The 23,049-nt window shown below is 46.9% G+C and overlaps 1 protein-coding gene across 1 annotated transcript in view; it reads right to left on the bottom strand.

Moving 5' to 3' along the window:
• The window catches only part of DEGS2 (delta 4-desaturase, sphingolipid 2), a 36,403-nt gene extending 13,694 nt beyond the window's left edge, over positions 1-22,709 (bottom strand). The window contains exon 1 of the mRNA XM_048853440.2: positions 22,579-22,709. Coding sequence (XP_048709397.1) covers positions 22,579-22,660 — 82 coding nt within the window. The 5' untranslated portion in view covers positions 22,661-22,709. The remainder of the gene's footprint in view (positions 1-22,578) is intronic.
• Positions 22,710-23,049: the final 340 nt, after the last annotated feature.

Below are 23,049 nucleotides of genomic sequence, written 5' to 3' on the forward strand. Positions count from 1 at the left end.
TTCCTCACATGGGAGTCTATGTCCTTATCACCCATCTTTGGAGCCTTTCGTTTATGCACTATACATATTAGTAAGTATAACTCACATGGGGAAAGTTACAGGATCAATTCCTTTATCTGGGAACTGAGGCTGCAAACTGTATTTGTGTTCACACTGGGTGATGGGTGAATTTTTATAATTAGACAAGTAAAATGTCATCTGACCATTACACCACATTTGCTATTTCATTAAGGTGTGGAACAGTGCTGCTGTGGATACTGTAAACATCGGAGGCAATGCAAATAAGTTCTGTGACTTTGCAGCAGTGACAGGTGTAACATATACAGGATATGGAAGTTTTGTACTAAAATAAAGATTCAATTAAATAGAAAAGTGAATTTCCATAATCTCAGTAATTCAGTATTATTTAAAATGTGGAGGTTCCCAGAGGCCCCATTGTGCTGGGCACTGTACAAATACATAGGAAGACACACCCAGCCCTGAGAAGCTTGCAACATCGCTTTTTTTATTCCTGTTACCAAAGTACATATGAGCCCTAGTTACAGACTAGGGCCCCATTGTATTACGTGCAGACATGCCAAACCCCCTATGTTTCTAAGGGAGGAAGAGACACGCAGAAATTGGGCTTGTTTTTGGCTTAATTGGCTTGTGAGTTGCTTGTTGGCTAGTTTTTGGCTTGTAGCTTGTTGCCTTTTTTTTTAATTGGCTCCTGGCAAGCAGAGGCAAGGGTGGGGGAAGAGAGTCAGGGGTGCACAGCGGGTCCACCAGTCCCAGACTGCATACCGCGGGAATCTGGTCACAGACTGTAGGGTTCTTAGGGATTGGCTTGTTTTGAAATGGGATTAGCTTGATTTTCGGCTTATTGTGAAAGTCGGGGTGCTTGTTTACCATGTGAAAGTTGGCAACTGATCAGGTGCTGTATAAAGCTAGCAGCATTTAAGACAAGGCCTTCATATAACATCTCATCCTGAAGGATGGCATCATGCAGTCCTTTGGTCAGATTGCCCACTGCAGGCATTAAACCACCTACAGTGCATTTCTACCTAATGCAAACACCCACAGGAAAAATGTCTACTCATGTATTAAAAGGAAAGCATCTCCTGAATAGTTACACAATTCAGATGCTTGTCCATTATTTCAAAGCCATTTAGTAGCTTAGAGTATTTTTGCATACATATTTAAAAGATAATAGAATAGTTGACCAATTGTGCAATATATGATACCTTGCACTAGAATGTAGGCACCAACCACATCTGAAAGCAACATTTTCTGATCAAGCCATACTGATTGAATTGAAAGATACAGTAATAAGTACAGAAAAGAGCTTGCAGTCAATACAAGTACCTTACTATCTGTATAAATTTAGATTAGGAACAAGATTGTAGTTAATTTCAGGAACACTGTACATGAGAAACCCCGAAGTAAATACTGGCATAATAGTTAATGGCACAGAAAGATTGTCCTTAGGTTAATACTGCCAAACATTTGTTGACTAATTTTCACATACTTTTTAGTCTCCTATGCCATTATTGCACTGCCAGAAAATAATAGAATTGAAAAGAATAGCTGAGATTTCTAGGCTTGCTGTACTGACATACAGTGGGGGGGGGGAAGGGGAGAAGGGGAGATAAGGCTCTTAAAAAGGCCTCCTGATTCACGAAGGCAGCACATGCAAAGTATTCATTATTTTGTTGCTCAGACATATGCAAAACATCATGGCACATGCTAATGAGACTCAAATTTAATATAAAGGATAAATTTCATCCCTTAGAATAGTCAATCATAATTGATAATTGCAGTTTAACCATAACTAAAAGACGACATGCAGACGAATGAGATCCACTGACTAAGAAGAGCTTTGTCAAAGTGGGTGTTTTATACAAAGTCAACATTTATTTATGAATCAGGCTAAGGTATTCCAAAAGGCATAGGAAGACAAAAAACTTAAATGTTTTCACTTGAAAAAGTAACACACATTCAGAGCCTGGGATACTACCATGATAACTTTTCATGGATGCCTAAGTTCTTTGGCCTGTGTGGGCTAACAATAGCTATAAGCCCTTTGTGTGTCCTAAACAGAAACAATGGTTCTTTAAGAAAATCTCATAAGGCTACTTGAATTGCTTGTGCAGCACTACAGGTAGGAAAACTCATTTTAATGGACATTTCAGCCCTTTGTTGTAGCACAGCAACTTAATAAAGCATCCTTAATGGTAGGTGGTATTATTAGTACAGACAGAGCAAGAGTAGCTCCAGGGGATGCTGGTCAGAGCCTATCTCAATTTGCTTTTTGCTTAAAAAGGGCTTGTACAGTGTGAAAGGCTGTGAATAGTTCTAGAGGTAACAGATCTTTTAACACCCTGCAGCATTTTTGGCTCAAACATATAAACAGCACTGAACTAGAGTCTGAAACCCTTACTAGAAAAAGTGACTAAACAAACACTGACTACTTGCATTGCACAGTGGAAGTAAGGGAAGGTTTCACTGTGTTGGGATGGTGCCACATTGGTGTGGCCATACTAAATGAATGGTGTAAGAACATGGCTTGACATGACTGAACTGCAAAAGAGAATTTTGGGAGCAGTATCCTTCTCTTAGCATCAGGCAGATGCCAGAGGTGAAACTTACTGCCTCCATGTTGCGTTTATGATCAATACTGATCTTTGAGTCAGCAAATATGTCCACTTGAAAGCAAACAACACGTGTAGAACATCTTGAGTGGAGCCTGGGCTGACCAGGGCATCTCGACCCTGTTGAAGGACATCACGCAGGGGGCTGAAGTGAATGATTGATAAGGGAGTGAATGTGTGGTAATTTTCAGTTGGCACCACTCTGCAGTCTCCTCCTAAAGTATTAATTGGGTAAAAATTAGTAGCCACACGCCCACTGGGCATGCTTTTAAGACATGTGACTCCTTTGAGGACGTAGAGTATAAAAATCAAGCAAATTAAATTACTGTTGAGGGATTCCTTAATTAACACTTAAGGAAGCAATGCTGCTAGACAGAGTAGCCAAAACTCTGCTCCATGGGCTCAAGTAGGACTGAACCAGAAGGGGCTCCAGGCAGCCAAGGCCTTGCCTCGAGGGAATCCGAGACAGACCAGAGGGCTGAGGAGACCAGACCTGGAGAGAAGAAGCTGTCCATAGAATTGGTAACCACTTTCTCTGTTTGCCAAGCAGGAACTGCATGAGGCTAGCACAGAGCCTGTTTGTGTACGTTTGTGAAAGAGAGGCTCACTAAGAGGAATGTATAGCTCTTAACGTATTAGTTCTTAATGTCGAACATAGGAGTTATGTGCTTAATGTAACCCTTTACTGCATGTGTAATTTTTTCCTCAAATTAAACTGTAATGTATGCAAGATAATTACTGTGGACCTTTTTCACTGGTATGACAGTAATCTGCTCCACTGGGAGCCATTAAAGATCCATTCAGGAGTAGTAGCCCCCTAGTGCCAACCACTGCACTTTTAGAATGGAGACATCTCCTCCCTGCAGAGCTACCTGCCATTTTGTATTCAAAGGTAGCCTCCTCCAGGTACTGTGCTCTTTCGTGGACACCTTATTTTTGTTTTGTAGGGTTCCCTTATGCAATGAAGGTCACTGATTGAGAGTAGATGGCTGTTCTTTGTGTATGGGAAACAAAACATTTTGTAATTATTTCTTTTAATAATCTAAGTTACTAGCAACAAAATTAAGGACGTTTACCCTAAAAATACCCCTTTAAAAAGGTTCAGACTGAGGAGCATTAGTAGGCTACAAGTCATTAACTAGTGGTTGCTCACTGAGGTCACCCCAGTCAAAAACGGTTTTGAAAATACTGTAGCACATTAGAGTCAGTCATCTTGTTACATGAATGTCATATGTGAAACTTGTGCTGTGGAATTAGTCTTCCCATATCTAAGACCCCTCAGCCAAATAGGTGCAGGGCAGGATTATAGCTATACAAATAGAGATTTCCAATTACAGTTGGAGAAGTCTTTTTGACATGGCAAGAAATAAATAGCGGATAAAACCTACTAATATTGGCAGAGGCTACTGCTCTGTGCTCCCTCTCTGCATCAAGAATGGCAGTTGATCTCTTGCTCTGGGCTCCCACTAGTGTTGCCTCAGAGATCTGAGCAAGTGGTCCATTCTCACATGCAGAACAAGAGGTGGAGATCCAATCAGGCCTGCAAATGGCAGGACAATAGGGCCATTTCTCCTTGCTGACATGAGAAGCTCACATAGTGGCATAATTATGCCCAGCACGTTAGAGAGAAAGACAGAAGGGATGCTCTATGGCAATAGTAAGGAAAGGGAGCTCTAAATAAGTAGGGGCTGGAACTATACTCGTGTTTAGCAGAGAGAGGAAGTTTTATTCCGTCATGTGTCTCTTTACTTTGACTCATGGACTAAACGACAATAGCAGCAACATGCATGTGCAATGGAAGTAAGGACATTCCTCACCACACCAGGCTTTCAAAGGGCCTTATAAGCAAAAGGGGAAAAAAACCAGTGACACTTGGGCCCCCAAGACAGTGCCCTGTTAAACATGAAGTCACTCTGTAATGACTCCCTGCCGGAACAAATAAGAGGCACCAAAAAGCACAGCATATTTAACCTTACTACACTGCTGCGCCCTTTAATTGATCTGGTATTTATATGGAAGAAGGATCAAAGTAAATGTATTTTCACTTCATTCTCTCATGAAAAGACTGTTTTTCAGCAGCTCACCAGAACGAGCAAACCCTTTTTTGTGTTTTAATCCCTCCCTTCACCCACAACCCCCAGCATGCTATCTTGGGGATACTAGCACCACATAATGTATCATGATAAACCAGAAGGCTTTAGATACAGAAATATTGCACTCATTAAACTCCCTTCCCCCACCCCCATTTTGGCCTAGGTGAGGCAATATATCCGCCATAGGTGGCCAAGGATCTCCTAATTTCTCTATTCCCTTGTAGAGCTCTTGGACCAGATGAGGACTGGATAGATTCCGTTCAGAAACCCTCAATACAACTTTTAATTAACCACCAGGTGTGCTGTTGAGTGACAAGAGACACTGCAACCATGGGATGTTTGTGGTGATTTTGTGTTCTTCTCAATGTTGGCCCAAAAGCGACAGTTTGATATTGAGAGAGAGCAAAGCCAGTACTACTTCAGGTATTATAATTAGAAAAGTATTTGCTATTAGGAGACCAAGGACCAAAAATGTAGGAAACTAGCCTAAATACTCCTGAAAAGTCACTCAAGGAGTCAAAATATACAAAAGCAAGGAACATTTTTACAATCTGAACTTCAGCTGGTCTTAATTTGAGCAAGTCAAATAAAATAAATATTTAGTCTAAATGAGAGGTTGGTTGTGATGTTCCCTAAACATATCTGGGCTTTCAGTTGGGGTGGTTTATTTCAGATGAAAAGAATCAGTGAAGACAAAGTGTAAAGTCTCCATGAGTGAAGCATAATATACGAGTGTCAACAGCAGCCACTTTGAACTCACTCATCACAGGGTGTATTTTTTAGGTCCAGTAAGGTGCCCAATGTACTACAGGATACATAGTAAAAACAGCCTTAGGCCACATACCGATGCAGCTGTGCTGCTGTAAGATCTCCCATGTAGCCACTCTATGCTGACAGGAGAGAGCTCCCCCATCAACATAATTAAACCACCCCCATTAAGCGTCTGTAGCTATGTCAGCGGGAGACAGACAGTCTCCTGCTGACATAATGCTGTCCACAGTGGCACTTCTGGGGGGTGTAACTTGCCGCTCAAGGTATTTTTTTTCCTCCACACCTTTGAACAACGTAAGTTACACCAACAAAATTGCTAGTGTAGACACAGCAGCCAAATAGCCTCTATGGCAATGATTCAACCATAAAGTCAGACACCAGAAAGCAATGGTGATTTCTTGCACTTGCTCGCTAAGGCTATGTCTACACTACAGCCTAAGTCAACAAAATGTATGTTGCTCATTCACACCCAAGTTACACAAACATAAGAACTTGTGTGCACGATGCTATGTCAGCGGGAGAGGTTCTCCTGTCGACAGCATATGCTGCTCACAGAAGTGGGTTCTTTATGTCAACAGAAGAGCTCAACCCTGTGGCATACAGCATCTTCACCATCTGTACTAGAACTGTGCCACTGCAGTGCTGCACATATAGGCATAAGTCTCTTTCACAAAAAAGACTTTAGTAAGAGCAAAAGAACGGCCCTACTGGGTCAGACCAATGGTCCATCTAGCCCAACATCCTGTCTTCCAACAGTGACCAATGCCAGATGCTTCAAAGGGAATGGACAGAACAGGGCAATCAAGTGATCCAGTCCCAGCATCTGGCAGTCAGAGGCTTAGGGACACCCATAGCATGGGGTTGCATCCCTGACCATCTTGGCTAATAACCATTGATGGACCTATGAACTTCTAATATTTAAAAAAACAAAAACAAAAACACAATTATAGTTTTGGCCCTCACAACATCCCCTGGCAAAGAGATCCACTGGTCGACTGTGCATCAATTACACGGTTTTCCCTAACAGGAAACGAAATGAATTTGTCCTCCTAGAGACCTGGTAATTAGATTTAGAGTTAAAAGGTAAATCACTTTCAGCTATAACATTCAAAGCCAGCCACTGGCAAGGTTAACTGATTCAGTCTTTATCTCAGCTGTATTTAAGCACCTCTGTTCTTTTAAAGTAAGTTCTGTGAAGCAAAACACCATTCTCCAGTAAAGTTTATTAGAATGGTTTTATAAACTAGACTTGATCATGCATGCAAGTGAGGTCTCATTCTATCTAGGCCTTAATATTCTGCTCATTGTGCTATCTGGATGCCTTTATCTAACTGAAACTAACATTCATTGTGTTTGAGTTACTGATTTTTAAATAAAAGGAGTACTTGTGGCACCTTAGAGACTAACCAATTTATTTGAGCATGAGCTTTCGTGAGCTACAGCTCACTTCATCAGATGTATACCGTGGAAACTGCAGCAGACTTTATATACACACAGAGAATATGAAACAATACCTCCTCCCACCCCACTGTCCTGCTGGTAACAGCTTATCTAAAGTGATCAACAGGTGGGCCATTTCCAGCACAAATCCAGGTTTTCTCACCCTCCACCCCCCCACACAAATTCACTCTCCTGCTGGTGCTAGCCCATCCAAAGTGACAACTCTTTACATAATCAAGTCGGGCTATTTCCTGCATAGATCCAGGTTTTCTCACATCCCCCCCCCACCCCCATACACACACAAACTCACTCTCCTGCTGGTAATAGCTCATCTAAACTGACCACTCTCCAAGTTTAAATCCAAGTTAAACCAGAACATCTGGGGGGGGGAGGGGGGGGTTAGGAAAAAACAAGAGGAAACAGGCTACCTTGCATAATGACTTAGCCACTCCCAGTCTCTATTTAAGCCTAAATTAATAGTATCCAATTTGCAAATGAATTCCAATTCAGCAGTTTCTTGCTGGAGTCTGGATTTGAAGTTTTTTTGTTTTAAGATAGCAACCTTCATGTCTGTGATTGCGTGACCAGAGAGATTGAAGTGTTCTCCGACTGGTTTATGAATGTTATAATTCTTGACATCTGATTTGTGTCCATTTATTCTTTTACGTAGAGACTGTCCAGTTTGACCAATGTACATGGCAGAGGGGCATTGCTGGCACATGATGGCATATATCACATTGGTGGATGTGCAGGTGAACGAGCCTCTGATAGTGTGGCTGATGTTATTAGGCCCTGTGATGGTGTCCCCTGAATAGATATGTGGGCATAATTGGCAACGGGCTTTGTTGCAAGGATAAGTTCCTGGGTTAGTGGTTCTGTTGTGTGGTATGTGGTTGTTGGTGAGTATTTGCTTCAGGTTGCGGGGCTGTCTGTAGGCAAGGACTGGCCTGTCTCCCAAGACTTGTGAGAGTGTTGGGTCATCCTTTAGGATAGGTTGTAGATCCTTAATAATGCGTTGGAGGGGTTTTAGTTGGGGGCTGAAGGTGACCGCTAGTGGCGTTCTGTTATTTTCTTTGTTAGGCCTGTCCTGTAGTAGGTAACTTCTGGGAACTCTTCTGGCTCTATCAATCTGTTTCTTTACTTCTGCAGGTGGGTATTGTAGTTGTAAGAAAGCTTGACAGAGATCTTGTAGGTGTTTGTCTCTGTCTGAGGGGTTGGAGCAAATGCGGTTGTATCGCAGAGCTTGGCTGTAGACGATGGATCGTGTGGTGTGCTCAGGGTGAAAGCTGGAGGCATGCAGGTAGGAATAGCGGTCAGTAGGTTTCCGGTATAGGGTGGTGTTTATGTGGCCATTGTTTATTAGCACTGTAGTGTCCAGGAAGTGGATCTCTTGTGTGGACTGGACCAGGCTGAGGTTGATGGTGGGATGGAAATTGTTGAAATCATGGTGGAATTCCTCAAGGGCTTCTTTTCCATGGGTCCAGATGATGAAGATGTCATCAATATAGCGCAAGTAGAGTAGGGGCTTTAGGGGACGAGAGCTGAGGAAGCGTTGTTCTAAATCAGCCATAAAAATGTTGGCATACTGTGGGGCCATGCGGGTACCCATAGCAGTGCCGCTGATCTGAAGGTATACATTGTCCCCAAATGTGAAATAGTTATGGGTAATGACAAAGTCACAAAGTTCAGCCACCAGGTTAGCCGTGACATTATCGGGGAAAGTGTTCTTGACGGCTTGTAGTCCATCTTTGTGTGGAATGTTGGTGTAGAGGGCTTCTACATCCATAGTAGCCAGGATGGTGTTATCAGGAAGATCACCGATGGATTGAAGTTTCCTCAGGAAGTCAGTGGTGTCTCGAAGGTAGCTGGGAGCACTGGTAGCGTAGGGCCTGAGGAGGGAGTCTACATAGCCAGACAATCCTGCTGTCAGGGTGCCAATGCCTGAGATGATGGGGTGCCCAGGATTTCCAGGTTTATGGATCTTGGGTAGTAGATAGAATATCCCAGGTCGGGGTTCCAGGGGTGTGTCTGTGCGGATTTGATCTTGTGCTTTTTCAGGAAGTTTCTTGAGCAAATGCTGTAGTTGCTTTTGGTAACTCTCAGTGGGATCATAGGGTAATGGCTTGTAGAAACTCGTGTTAGAGAGCTGCCGAGCAGCCTCTTGTTCATATTCCGACCTATTCATGATGACAACAGCACCTCCTTTGTCAGCCTTTTTGATTATGATGTCAGAGTTGTTTCTGAGGCTGTGGATGGCATTGCGTTCTGCATGGCTGAGGTTATGGGGCAAGTGGTTATGGGGTTATGGGGCAACTTTGTGACTTTGTCCTTACCCATAACTATTTCACATTTGGGGACAATGTATACCTTCAGATCAGCGGCACTGCTATGGGTACCCGCATGGCCCCACAGTATGCCAACATTTTTATGGCTGACTTAGAACGCTTCCTCAGCTCTCGTCCCCTAACGCCCCTAACTCTACTTGCGCTATATTGATGACATCTTCATCATCTGGACCCATGGAAAAGAAGCCCTTGAGGAATTCCACCATGATTTCAACAATTTCCATCCCACCATCAACCTCAGCCTGGTCCAGTCCACACAAGAGATCCACTTCCTGGACACTACAGTGCTAATAAACAATGGCCACATAAACACCACCCTATACCGGAAACCTACTGACCGCTATTCCTACCTGCATGCCTCCAGCTTTCACCCTGACCACACCACACGATCCATCGTCTACAGCCAAGCTCTGCGATACAACCGCATTTGCTCCAACCCCTCAGACAGAGACAAACACCTACAAGATCTCTGTCAAGCTTTCTTACAACTACAATACCCACCTGCAGAAGTAAAGAAACAGATTGATAGAGCCAGAAGAGTTCCCAGAAGTTACCTACTACAGGACAGGCCTAACAAAGAAAATAACAGAACGCCACTAGCGGTCACCTTCAGCCCCCAACTAAAACCCCTCCAACGCATTATTAAGGATCTACAACCTATCCTAAAGGATGACCCAACACTCTCACAAGTCTTGGGAGACAGGCCAGTCCTTGCCTACAGACAGCCCCGCAACCTGAAGCAAATACTCACCAACAACCACATACCACACAACAGAACCACTAACCCAGGAACTTATCCTTGCAACAAAGCCCGTTGCCAATTATGCCCACATATCTATTCAGGGGACACCATCACAGGGCCTAATAACATCAGCCACACTATCAGAGGCTCGTTCACCTGCACATCCACCAATGTGATATATGCCATCATGTGCCAGCAATGCCCCTCTGCCATGTACATTGGTCAAACTGGACAGTCTCTACGTAAAAGAATAAATGGACACAAATCAGATGTCAAGAATTATAACATTCATAAACCAGTCGGAGAACACTTCAATCTCTCTGGTCACGCAATCACAGACATGAAGGTTGCTATCTTAAAACAAAAAAACTTCAAATCCAGACTCCAGCAAGAAACTGCTGAATTGGAATTCATTTGCAAATTGGATACTATTAATTTAGGCTTAAATAGAGACTGGGAGTGGCTAAGTCATTATGCAAGGTAGCCTGTTTCCTCTTGTTTTTTCCTAACCCCCCCCTCCCCCCCCCAGATGTTCTGGTTTAACTTGGATTTAAACTTGGAGAGTGGTCAGTTTAGATGAGCTATTACCAGCAGGAGAGTGAGTTTGTGTGTGTATGGGGGTGGGGGGGGGATGTGAGAAAACCTGGATCTATGCAGGAAATAGCCCGACTTGATTATGTAAAGAGTTGTCACTTTGGATGGGCTAGCACCAGCAGGAGAGTGAATTTGTGTGGGGGGGTGGAGGGTGAGAAAACCTGGATTTGTGCTGGAAATGGCCCACCTGTTGATCACTTTAGATAAGCTGTTACCAGCAGGACAGTGGGGTGGGAGGAGGTATTGTTTCATATTCTCTGTGTGTATATAAAGTCTGCTGCAGTTTCCACGGTATACATCTGATGAAGTGAGCTGTAGCTCACGAAAGCTCATGCTCAAATAAATTGGTTAGTCTCTAAGGTGCCACAAGTACTCCTTTTCTTTTTGCGAATACAGACTAACACGGCTGTTCCTCTGAAACCTGATTTTTAAATGATGTTCTCTATCTTACAATTAAGAATTGGCACCACGCACTGTGGGTGAAAACAGTCTGGGCCAGGTAGTGATAGACACAGCACATCCTGGAGTCAGGATGAGTTTCAATCTCATTATACCTGGTTGCAAACATAGGACATCTCCTGGACTGCACCATGCCTTCTAGCCCATATCTCATCAGGGAGAGTAGAATATTGACCTGTATGAAGCCCTGCATGACCACTGGCTGATTGTGTCCTTTCTCTTCTCTACAAATTATCTGTCTTATGCTATAGAGTATAAAGGTAAAATATGAAGTAGGAAGCAAGTAGAAGGAGTCAGCAACGGCTTCCACTACCCTTAACACTACATGGCAGGGGGAAGAAGTGAAGATATTTCTAGTCTGTATGGGATACAGCACCAGGCACGTTGTCAGCTCTCAAATAATGGGATAGCCATAAGGAGAGGGAAAGTGAGAAAGACAAAAGGAAGGAGGAGAATAATGGGTAGGAACAGAACCTCATGAGGCTGAGGGGAAAAGAAAAAGAAAAGGAGACATTACCAAAAAAAAGGGAAAAAGAATAAGATGAAGAAAAATTGGAGAATAAGAGCAATTAAATTCAAACAGAGGGCAAAAATGAAAGCAAGAGATGGGGGGAAGGGAAGAAGGGGCACAAACAGGCTAAGGGAGCAAGTCCAGTTCCTCCTTTGCCCCTGTTCAGGTATGAAGAGTTACACTATGGGATGGTCAGCAGTTCCAGACCTGTTGAACTGTGCTGCTGTGACATAAGATAGAGTGAAAGTCTATCCATCAGGTAGACAGAACCTATATTGTATAATCAAAATCTTGAAACTCACTTTCTGAGCAATGGGCAGTTAGTACCAATTGTGGAGGGTGAACATTACTGGCTCACAAGACGAGATGGTCAGAAAATAGTGAGCATGTTTTGAAGAAAAACCTGAGTGTCTCTGGATTAAGTTTAGAAGTGTGTGCAACAAGAGTGATGTAGTGGTGGGAGTCTGCTATAGACCACCGGACCAGGGGGATGAGGTAGATGAGGCTTTCTTCCGGCAGCTCACGGAAGCTACTGGATCTCATGCCCTGATTCTCATGGGTGACTTTAATTTTCCTGATATCTGCTGGGAGAGCAATACAGCGGTGCATAGACAATCCAGGAAGTTTTTGGAAAGCGTAGGGGACAATTTCCTGGCGCAAGTGCTAGAGGAGCCAACTAGGGGGGGCGCTTTTCTTGACCTGCTGCTCACAAACCGGGTAGAATTAGTGGGGGAAGCAAAAGTGGATGGGAATCTGGGAGGCAGTGACCATGAGTTGGTTGAGTTCAGGATCCTGACACAGGGAAGAAAGGTAAGCAGCACAATACGGACCCTGGACTTCAGGAAAGCAGACTTCGACTCCCTCAGGGAACGGATGGCCAGGATCCCCTGGGGGACTAACTTGAAGGGGAAAGGAGTCCAGGAGAGCTGGCTGTATTTCAAGGAATCCCTGTTGAGGTTACAGGGACAAACCATCCCAATGAGTCGAAAGAATAGTAAATATGGCAGGCGACCAGCTTGGCTTAATGGTGAAATCTTAGCGGATCTTAAACATAAAAAAGAAGCTTACAAGAAGTGGAAGGTTGGACATATGACCAGGGAAGAGTATAAAAATATTGCTCGGGCATGTAGGAATGTTATCAGGAGGGCCAAATCGCACCTGGAGCTGCAGCTAGCCAGAGATGTCAAGAGTAACAAGAAGGGTTTCTTCAGGTATGTTGGCAACAAGAAGAAAGCCAAGGAATGTGTGGGCCCCTTACTGAATGAGGGAGGCAAACTAGTGACAGAGGATGTGGAAAAAGCTAATGTACTCAATGCTTTTTTTGCCTTTGTTTTCACTAACAAGGTCAGCTCCCAGACTGCTACGCTGGGCATCACAAAATGGGGAAGAGATGGACAGCCCTCTGTGGAGATAGAGGTGGTTAGGGACTATTTAGAAAAGCTGGACGTGCACAAGTCCATGGGGCCGGACGAGTTGCATCCGAGAGTGCTGAAGGAACTGGCGGCTGTGATTGCAGAGCCATTGGCCATTATCTTTGAAAACTCGTGGCGAACCGGGGAAGTCCCGGATGACTGGAAAAAGGCTAATGTAGTGCCAATCTTTAAAAAAGGGAAGAAGGAGGATCCTGGGAACTACAGGCCAGTCAGCCTCACTTCAGTCCCTGGAAAAATCATGGAGCAGGTCCTCAAAGAATCAATCCTGAAGCACTTGCATGAGAGGAAAGTGATCAGGAACAGCCAGCATGGATTCACCAAGGGAAGGTCATGCCTGACTAATCTAATCGCCTTCTATGATGAGATTACTGGTTCTGTGGATGAAGGGAAAGCAGTGGATGTATTGTTTCTTGACTTTAGCAAAGCTTTTGACACGGTCTCCCACAGTATTCTTGTCAGCAAGTTAAGGAAGTATGGGCTGGATGAATGCACTACAAGGTGGGTAGAAAGCTGGCTAGATTGTCGGGCTCAACGGGTAGTTATCAATGGCTCCATGTCTAGTTGGCAGCCGGTATCAAGTGGAGTGCCCCAAGGGTCGGTCCTGGGGCCGGTTTTGTTCAATATCTTCATAAATGATCTAGAGGATGGTGTGGATTGCACTCTCAGCAAATTTGCGGATGATACTAAACTGGGAGGAGTGGTAGATACTCTGGAGGGGAGGGATAGGATACAGAAGGACCTAGACAAATTGGAGGATTGGGCCAAAAGAAATCTGATGAGGTTCAATAAGGATAAGTGCAGGGTCCTGCACTTAGGACGGAAGAACCCAATGCACAGCTACAGACTAGGGACCGAATGGCTAGGCAGCAGTTCTGCTGAAAAGGACCTAGGGGTGACAGTGGATGAGAAGCTGGATATGAGTCAGCAGTGTGCCCTTGTTGCCAAGAAGGCCAATGGCATTTTGGGATGTATAAGTAGGGGCATAGCGAGCAGATAGAGGGACGTGATCGTTCCCCTCTATTCGACATTGGTGAGGCCTCATCTGGAGTACTGTGTCCAGTTTTGGGCCCCACACTTCAAGAAGGATGTGGATAAATTGGAGAGAGTCCAGCGAAGGGCAACAAAAATGATTAGGGGTCTGGAACACATGAGTTATGAAGAGAGGCTGAGGGAGCTGGGATTGTTTAGCCTGCAGAAGAGAAGAATGAGGGGGGATTTGATAGCTGCTTTCAACTACCTGAAAGGGGGTTCCAAAGAGGATGGCTCTAGACTGTTCTCAATGGTAGCAGATGACAGAACGAGGAGTAATGGTCTCAAGTTGCAGTGGGGGAGGTTTAGATTGGATATTAGGAAAAACTTTTTCACTAAGAGGGTGGTGAAACACTGGAATGCGTTACCTAGGGAGGTGGTAGAATCTCCTTCCTTAGAGGTTTTTAAGGTCAGGCTTGACAAAGCCCTGGCTGGGATGATTTAACTGGGAATTGGTCCTGCTTCGAGCAGGGGGTTGGACTAGATGACCTTCTGGGGTCCCTTCCAACCCTTACATTCTATGATTCTATGAAGTCTGAATTTTTTTATTTTTCTGTCACCATCGCCCAAACATCCCTTTTCAGTGACAAAATGGAAAAAAAAAAAAAGGAGAGAAATGGAAATGGGGGTGGGGGAGAAAGAGCGGACTAAAACAACTTTCATTTTTCTTTGAATTTTGTTGAAAAATTGGAACATTTAAAAACCACTAACTTTTTCTGTTAAAGTTCTCTTTCAGGAGAGAGAACATTTCATCAAAAAAGTTTCAAATGAAAAAATTCAGCTAGTTCTAGTCCCAGGTAATGGCCCACTGTGATGAAGGGTGCCATCTAGCAAAGGGTTCACATTGTTCTTTACAAGCAACTCCTATCTGAGACCTGACAAACACATACATCTAACACTTTGCTTCCTTGGTGTTTATCCATAAAGGATAGCATATGAAGACTCTACTGAAAGCTTGCAACTTATCAATACACATTGTGAGATGTGTGTACAAGGAATAATGTAACTAAGTTCAAAATTATGATCTTGGAGTGAAAAAATGAGTCACTAGGGAATCATGTGTCACAGTAATAGGCCATTCAAGCAGGAGGAAGTTGTCATCCCTCCTGGGCTAACCAATTACATAGTGTATTGCTCAATTGTCCACCTTTGCACCAATCCACAAAAAAAAAAAAAAAATCAATGAAAAACCAAAGAAACTATAAGAAGCAAAACCACTGGTGACAAGGAATAGGACAGTGAGAGGATGGCCCTGTCTGTGGATAAAGACAAAAGTTGGATTCAGTATACCACAGAGTGCAGAAAGACATTGTGCATCCATTCATTGAGGAGGTACCTTGATGAATGAGGGTACTTCATGAAAGATTGTGTCCTGGCTCCTTGGGGCCAAGAAACACTGCAAAAGACTAAACTTTGGTAGTCGGAATCTACACTATTAGATATTAATATTACTTTCCCTATTTGTTCGCATTTTGTTTTTATGTAACCATGTTTCCATCACTCACATTTGTGTCTGTTTCAATCTCAATTTTCTAAGTTATTTTGTTTTACTATACTCAAACAGAGGTGAAGCGATCAGAGGTAAAACTGCTAAACTATGGTGCACTGTTCCGTTGAGAACCAAGGATTCGGGATATCTGTGGGTATCCAGTGATTCGGGGATGGATATCACAAGGGAACACTGTGAAGTGACTCAGAGGCAAGGGTGCATCTATTGTCAATAGGTAGGGCTGGTATAGCCCAGAGGAGAGTGCTTGAGTGGCCAACAGACTGCTTGCGTCAAGGAGCTAGCACAGAAAAAAGACTCCCTTATGCTAAAGGCAGGCGGCAATAAGGTGACTCACAGCCCTAGTTGCTCCAAGAAGTGTCACACTCATGAAGAAAAGAAAACCCATCAGAACACACACATTTTTTCTATTTATTAAGCTGTTCCCCAGAAGGATGAAGAAAGCACTGGACAAGGACTCCAGAGACTGGGGATCAACTCCCAGCTTTGGCCTAGCCATTTTGCTGGCCAGGATAGAAATAGTTTTTGCTTGCCCTCCTGCAGCTTTCCACATCTCCCCCTCTGCCCCACGGGCTAAGCCAGTGGTGGGGAACCTTATTTCCCCTATCAGGGGCCACTGACCCACAGGAAAAAAAAAAAATCAGTCATGGGTCACACAGCCCCGCAGGGGGGTGTGGAGGCTCGGGGCTTCCCCTAGGCTCTGGGGCAGCGCCAGAAATGAGGGATTCAGGGTGCAGGAGGGGACTCTGGCCTGGAGGTTGGGGTGTGGGATGGGGTGAGGGCTCCAGCTGGGGGTGCGGGCTCTGGTGCGGGGCTAGGTATGAGGGGCTTGGGGTGCCGGAGGCAGCTCAGGGTTGGGGCAGGGGGTTGGTGTGCGGGAGGAGGTTCAGGACAGGGCTCAGGGATGGGGGTGCAGGGTCTGGGAGGGAGTTTGGTGCAGGAGGGGGTTCTGACCTGGGGTAGGGGGTTCAGGGTGCAGGCTCTGGCCAGGCAGCGCTTACCTCAGGTGACTCCCAGTCAGCAGCGCAGCTTGGCTAAGGCAGGCTCTCTGCCTGCCCTGGCTCAGTGGGGCTCCCAGAAGCGGCTGCCATGTCCAGCCCCTAGGTGGAGGGGCCAGGGGGCTCTGCACCATGTGCACTGACTGTGCCCAGAGGCATCACCACCACAGCTCCCATTGGCCACGGTTCCCAGCCAATGGGCGCTGCGGGGGCAGCACTGGGGGCAGGGACAGCACATGGAACTTCCCTGATTGCCCCTGCGCCTAGGGGCTGCAAGGACATGTCGGTTGCTTCCAGGAGCTGACCAGACTTTTAACGGCCTGGTAACCGCAGCTTTCCCCCACAGCAGGGGGGGTCAGTGCTTGTGGCTCCAGCCCTGCAGGGGGGCACCAAGGCTCAGGGCTTCTGACTCATGGCGTGGAGACTTGCTGCAGGCCAGATCTGGTCCATGGGCCATAGTTTCCCCACCCCTGGCATAAGTAAAGAAAACCACAGCTAGCCAATCAGAATGGAGCCCCCAGAAAGCCAGCCATTTGGAGCAGAGCAAAATAAATAAATAAATAAATACACATACATACAAGCTAAATGGCACAGCAACTTGGCACCCCCTCAAAGCTAGCATTCAGAGCAACTGCTCTGCTTGTCCAACCCTAGAACTGGCCCTGACCACAAGCTTCCTGTGTTACAGTAACAACTGGTTCAAGGTAGTGCCTATGTACTCCCCCTCCCAAGATCAGGGTCCCACTGAGCTAAGCACTGTACAAACATATAAAGAGTCCCTGCCGTGAACAGCTTACTAACTAGCCAGGACAGATGGAAGGTGGAAGAGAGAAGCATTATCCTGTTTTAAAGATAGGGAACTAAGACACAGCAGGATTAACTGAATTGTCTGAAGTCCTACAGGAGGGCTGGCTGGGCCAGGGGTTCTGGGTTCAGTTCCAGAATCCCACTCTACTGTCTTAACCACAAGACATATCTGCCTCTTTTACAAGTCATTTAAGAGCTGTGCCCCATTTCACAGGAAGAGATAATATCTCCCTACCTTATGGGGTGTTGTGAAGATAATAGCATGAGTACTTAGATTAGCAACAACACAGCTGTATTCTATACAATTGCAGCTGATGAGCAGTGCTGGATTTACAATAGTTCCAGTGGCTCCAAGGAGCCGGGCCCATGCTCAGAAGGGTCCCCGGCCTGCTCCACTTGTGCTGCAGCCCGAGACCCCGCTGTGCCCCCCTCCCAGTTGCTCCTCTCGGCCTGCCTGCCGGCTGGCCGAGGCCTCCTTTCCACCCCCTGGCCCCAACCACCGACTCCTCTCTGCCCCCTGGCTGGACCCCAATGCAATTCTGGCTCTGGGCAGTCTCTGCTTCCTACCACCTGTGGGGCCCTGTCTCCCCGGAGCTGAGCTGCCTCGGACTGGTGCAGAAGTCTGGTCCGTCTCAGCCAGGTGGTTGAGGGAGACAGTGTGGGGGCTTGGCTGGGCACCTGCAGGCAAGTTGGTCCTGAGGGAGCCCTGCTGGGGCAGGCCCTGGCCTGGCTGACGGTACCACTCCCAAGGGGCCGGAGCGATTCCCTACATCGGGACCAGCCATGGCTGCACTGCTGGCTCAGCCCAGCAGAAACACAGGCCCTGCTGGGAGGCGACTGAGTGCAGCCGGGAGGCAGGATATGTGGGAGGGGGTCTCTGGGGGGTCTTGGAGGGGTGCTGGGCTGAGGGGGCAGGGAAGATCTGTGTTTGTTGGGGTACTAGGGAGTGGGGGTTCTGTGTGGAGTGCTGGGCAGTTGTGGTGGGGCTGGGGGTGTGCAGGGAGCTGTGCATTTGTGGGGGGATCTAGAGGGGGCGCTGGGCATAGTGGGCTGGGGGAGGCGCTCTGGCCATAGGGAGTCAGGAAAGTGTTGGGCGGGGGGAGGGGCTGTGTGGTGTAGCATGGACCCACCCCTGAAGGAAAGGGGTATGATGGCACCGCAGGGCCAGGCAGGCCACTGTGCATCTGGCAACTGCTGGCTTGTAAATAGTGCCCTCCCACTGAGCTGGGCAGAGCAGGGCTGCCCCTGCCCTGCCACACCCCATTGCCTCTGGCTGGCCCCTCACTCTGGGGACTGACCTCCCCACACCATGCTCCATCTACCTCCGGGGTCCCACAAATGGTTAATCCGGCCCTGCTGATGAGTGTTTTTCAGAGGTAGCCCCCATAACAAACACATTTCTGTACTGCAGCCTGGAAGTGGACATCACAGTGTACAAATGAGAAGTATACGCTGTGACACACGAGTGGAAAGCGAAGTGATTTTTGTGGCTTGGGCTCAAGTCCTGAAAAAACACACCAGAACACACTTTCTTATGTGCTGTACTATCAGTATACTCAATAGATTTCTCTTATTTAGGAATCCCAGTCAATATACTCAATGCCTGTTTGATAAATAGAATGGCCAGGCTCTTTCCTCATTCACATAACAAGAATTTAACTCTAAAAAAAAAAAAAATTACAGGTGTCTGGCTCAGAGGCTGGGGGGGGGCACGCAGGAGGAGAAGAAGAGGGGCTGTCTTGGATGGGTGAGGTTATGTGTAGGAGGTCCAACTAGATCAGAGGTTCTCACAAGAAATATTTTGGTGGTCTCAGAGTGCAGCCACCAACTCTTGCTGGTGGCCACTGACAATTTTTCCTAAAACACTTAATTAACTTTAGGAAACACAAATAAATGTGCATATATAAAGGTCCAAATCATTGTAATTTATGTAGAGTTTTTTTGCAGACAAAATAATCAACAGTTGTCTATTCTTTACTGGACCTAAACAGAATAGAAACACAAATAAGGTGCTCTGCATGTTTTGCTTTTTTTAAACACTTGCTAGCTAGTAAGTCTGTTACTGTGAAAAGCAATTTGTTAATATTAATTTCCCCCCCTAGCTTGCTGGGGCTGAGTAAGTCTGCTGTGAAAAGTAAGTTCTGGATGGAGAGGTGTGTGTGGGGGGAGGCAGTGGCAATTGGGGGTGCAGATAGAGGGCTGGAGGAGGCAGCAGAGGCCAGGACGATGGTGGTGGGTTAACCTGGGGCCAGAACATGAAACCCTGTGGTTGGGGGAAGGAGCCCACCTCCACATGGATGAAGACCAAGTCCCACTGCCCCCAGAGAGGTAGTGAACTCCCACTGATCACCTGCTCCTACGGTGTTTGTGGCTCCAGAAGGGGACAGGGACCAACCCCTGCTGGTAGGTCTGGGGCAGGGGCCACTGCTTTGCCCCACTCATCACCACCCACGAGGCTGTGGCTGCACGAAAAGCCCCCGGTGGCTGCATTTGGTATGCTATCAACACTCCCAGCTACCTTCGAGACACCACTGACTTCCTGAGGAAACTACAATCCATCGGTGATCTTCCTGATAACACCATCCTGGCCACTATGGATGTAGAAGGCCTCTACACCAACACGCCACACAAAGATGGACTACAAGCCATCAAGAACACTATCCCCGATAATGTCACGGCTAACCTGGTGGCTGAACTTTGTGACTTTGTCCTCACCCATAACTATTTCACATTTGGGGACAATGTATACCTTCAAATCAGCGGCACTGCTACGGGTACCCACATGGCCCCACAGTATGCCAACATTTTTATGGCTGACTTAGAACAACGCTTCCTCAGCTCTCGTCCCCTAACACCCCTAACTCTACTTGCGCTATATTGATGACATCTTCATCATCTGGACCCATGGAAAAGAAGCCCTTGAGGAATTCCACCATGATTTCAACAATTTCCATCCCACCATCAACCTCAGCCTGGTCCAGTCCACACAAGAGATCCACTTCCTGGACACTACAGTGCTAATAAACAATAGTCACATAAACACCACCCTATACTGGAACCCTACTGACCGCTATTCCTACCTACATGCCTCCAGCTTTCACCCTGACCACACCACACGATCCATCGTCTACAGCCAAGCTCTGCGATACAACTGCATTTGCTCCAACCCCTCAGACAGAGACAAACACCTATAAGATCTCTATCAAGCATTCTTACAACTACAATACCCAGCTGTAGTAGTGAAGAAACAGATTGATAGAGCCAGAAGAGTTCCCAGAAGTCACCTACTACAGGACAGGCCTAACAAAGAAAATAACAGAACGCCACTAGCCGTCACCTTCAGCCCTCAACTAAAACCCCTCCAGCGCATTATTAAGGATCTACATCCTATCCTGAAGGATGACCCAACACTCTCACAAATCTTGGGAGACAGGCCAGTCCTTGCCTACAGACAGCCCCCCAACCTGAAGCAAATACTTTCACCGGCAACCACATACCACACAACAGAACCTCTAACCCAGGAACCTATCCTTGCAACAAAACCCGTTGCCAACTGTGCCCACATATCTATTCAAGGGACACCATCACAGGGCCTAATAACATCAGCCACACTATCAGAGGCTCGTTCACCTGCACATCCACCAATGTGATATATGCCATCATGTGCCAGCAATGCCCCTCTGCCATGTACATTGGTCAAACTGGACAGTCTCTACGTAAAAGAATAAATGGACACAAATCAGATGTCAAGAATTATAACATTCATAAACCAGTTGGAGAACACTTCAATCTCTCTGGTCACGCGATTACAGACATGAAAGTTGCAACACAAAAACTTCAAATCCAGACTCCAGCGAGAGACGGCTGAATTGGAATTCATTTGCAAATTGGATACAATTAACTTAGGCTTGAATAGAGACTGGGAGTGGCTAAGTCATTATGCAAGGTAACCTATTTCCCCTTGTTTTCCTAACCCTCCCCTTCCTCAGACGTTCTTGTTAAACCCTGGATTTGTGCTGGAAATGGCCCACCTTGATTATCATACACATTGTAAGGAGAGTGATCACTTTAGATAAGCTATTAACAGGAGAGTGGGGTGGGGGGAGACAAAACCTTTTGTAGTGATAAACACCCATTTTTTGTCTACTTTTGAGGAAGTGTCTCAAGGACCTCATTTTACTAAATATTTAACTAGATTTGAATGTTTCTGAAGTACTATATTTCTGGTGATCCAATCCCTGGTTATTATAAATCTTCACAGCTTTAACCCATGCCAAAGCATGTTGCGAGTCCCTGGAATGGGATTTTTTTTTTTTTCTGTCTAGGGCATGGGTCCTACGAATTGCTGACCTCTTTGCCCCAACCTGTCAAACTGTGGCCTGCCAGGCCATTCTTACACACCCTTAGAAAAATTGTACCTTGCTCTGCCCTGGAGTGAGCAGGGTGCACCTGATCAGTGTCTGATCACCACTTGATCTCTGATCTCTCCTGGCACTTGAGATTTGGGTTACAATTCAGTGCAACCCCCAGTAATGGCTCATTGGCCTGCTGTTCCAAGCTGCTGCTGCTATTTTCTCCAAAAGGGAAGGCTGCTCAGTTCTAGTCTAAACTAACTTAGCTATGGGGAAAACCTGCTAGATCAATAAGCCAGTGCCTCCTTTGTAAGGAAGACAGAAGGCTCCAGTAATAAAGAGTTTGCAAGCTGGAGTAGGAATTCTCCTGCAGAACATGCCACAGCTAACCAGTTTAACCTTGCAGGCCATAGGCCAGAGCAGTTTGCTGCGGATTTCCCTATCCTGAATGAATCTCCCAGGGTTTGGGGGGGGGGGGGGGGGAAGGGGACAGAGAGGGAGAACAAACAGGGCAAGGGCAGATTGTCACCCACAGGGCTTCAGAGCCACAGAGGAAGACAAAGTAACTCCCACGATAGCAGCGTCCCCCCGAAGGGGCAGGGCAGGGTCGCCCTCTAGGCGCTGCGGCGGCTCCCCGGCGCGGGGGACGCGCTGTCCGCGGGAACGGGCGAGCGACGGGACCCCGGAGGCAAAGCGGAGGGATGCGGCTCAGCCCCGAGAGCGCGGGGAGTGCCAGGCGCGGGATTACAGCGGGCAAAGGGCAAGGGCAGAGCCGTTCATCGCCGTCTCGCCACGGCAGCAGGGAAAGCAGGTGCCTGCCCGCGCCCTCCCAGCGACGGCTGCCAGCAGCCGCTCCCCCGCGCCTACCTAGGATCTCCCACCGCCGCTGCGTGTGGGGCTGCTCCGTGTAAACCCACTCGAAGTCCCCGCGGGTGACCCTGTTGCCCATGTTCGCCCTGCCAGTGCTCCCAGCTCCGCGTTCCGCCCTCCTCCCCAGCCGGCCCCGGGCTTTATACCGCCTGGGCTCACCTGAGGGGCGGGCGCAGGCTCGGCCCGGCCCCCGCCTCCCCGCCCAGCCCGGTTCCGGGACTGCCTGCTCCTTTCTCCGGCCAGCGCTTCCTCCCACCCCGGCCCCAGCCCTGCCCAGCAGCTCAGAGGGGAGGCCGGGTTGGGGGAGACACAGGGGTGAAATGTGGGTGAGACTGGGTTACCGTGGGCCGAGCTGCACCCGAATGGGATGGGTCAGGAAGCCTGGTGAGGGTGAGACTGGGTTACCCTGGGGTGGGATGAAGTGGGATGGGTCAGGAAGCCTGGTGAGGGTGAGACTGGGTTACCCTG

Source organism: Caretta caretta, chromosome 6 (assembly GCF_965140235.1).
Source record: "Caretta caretta isolate rCarCar2 chromosome 6, rCarCar1.hap1, whole genome shotgun sequence".
NCBI classification, from domain to species: Eukaryota; Metazoa; Chordata; order Testudines; family Cheloniidae; genus Caretta; species Caretta caretta.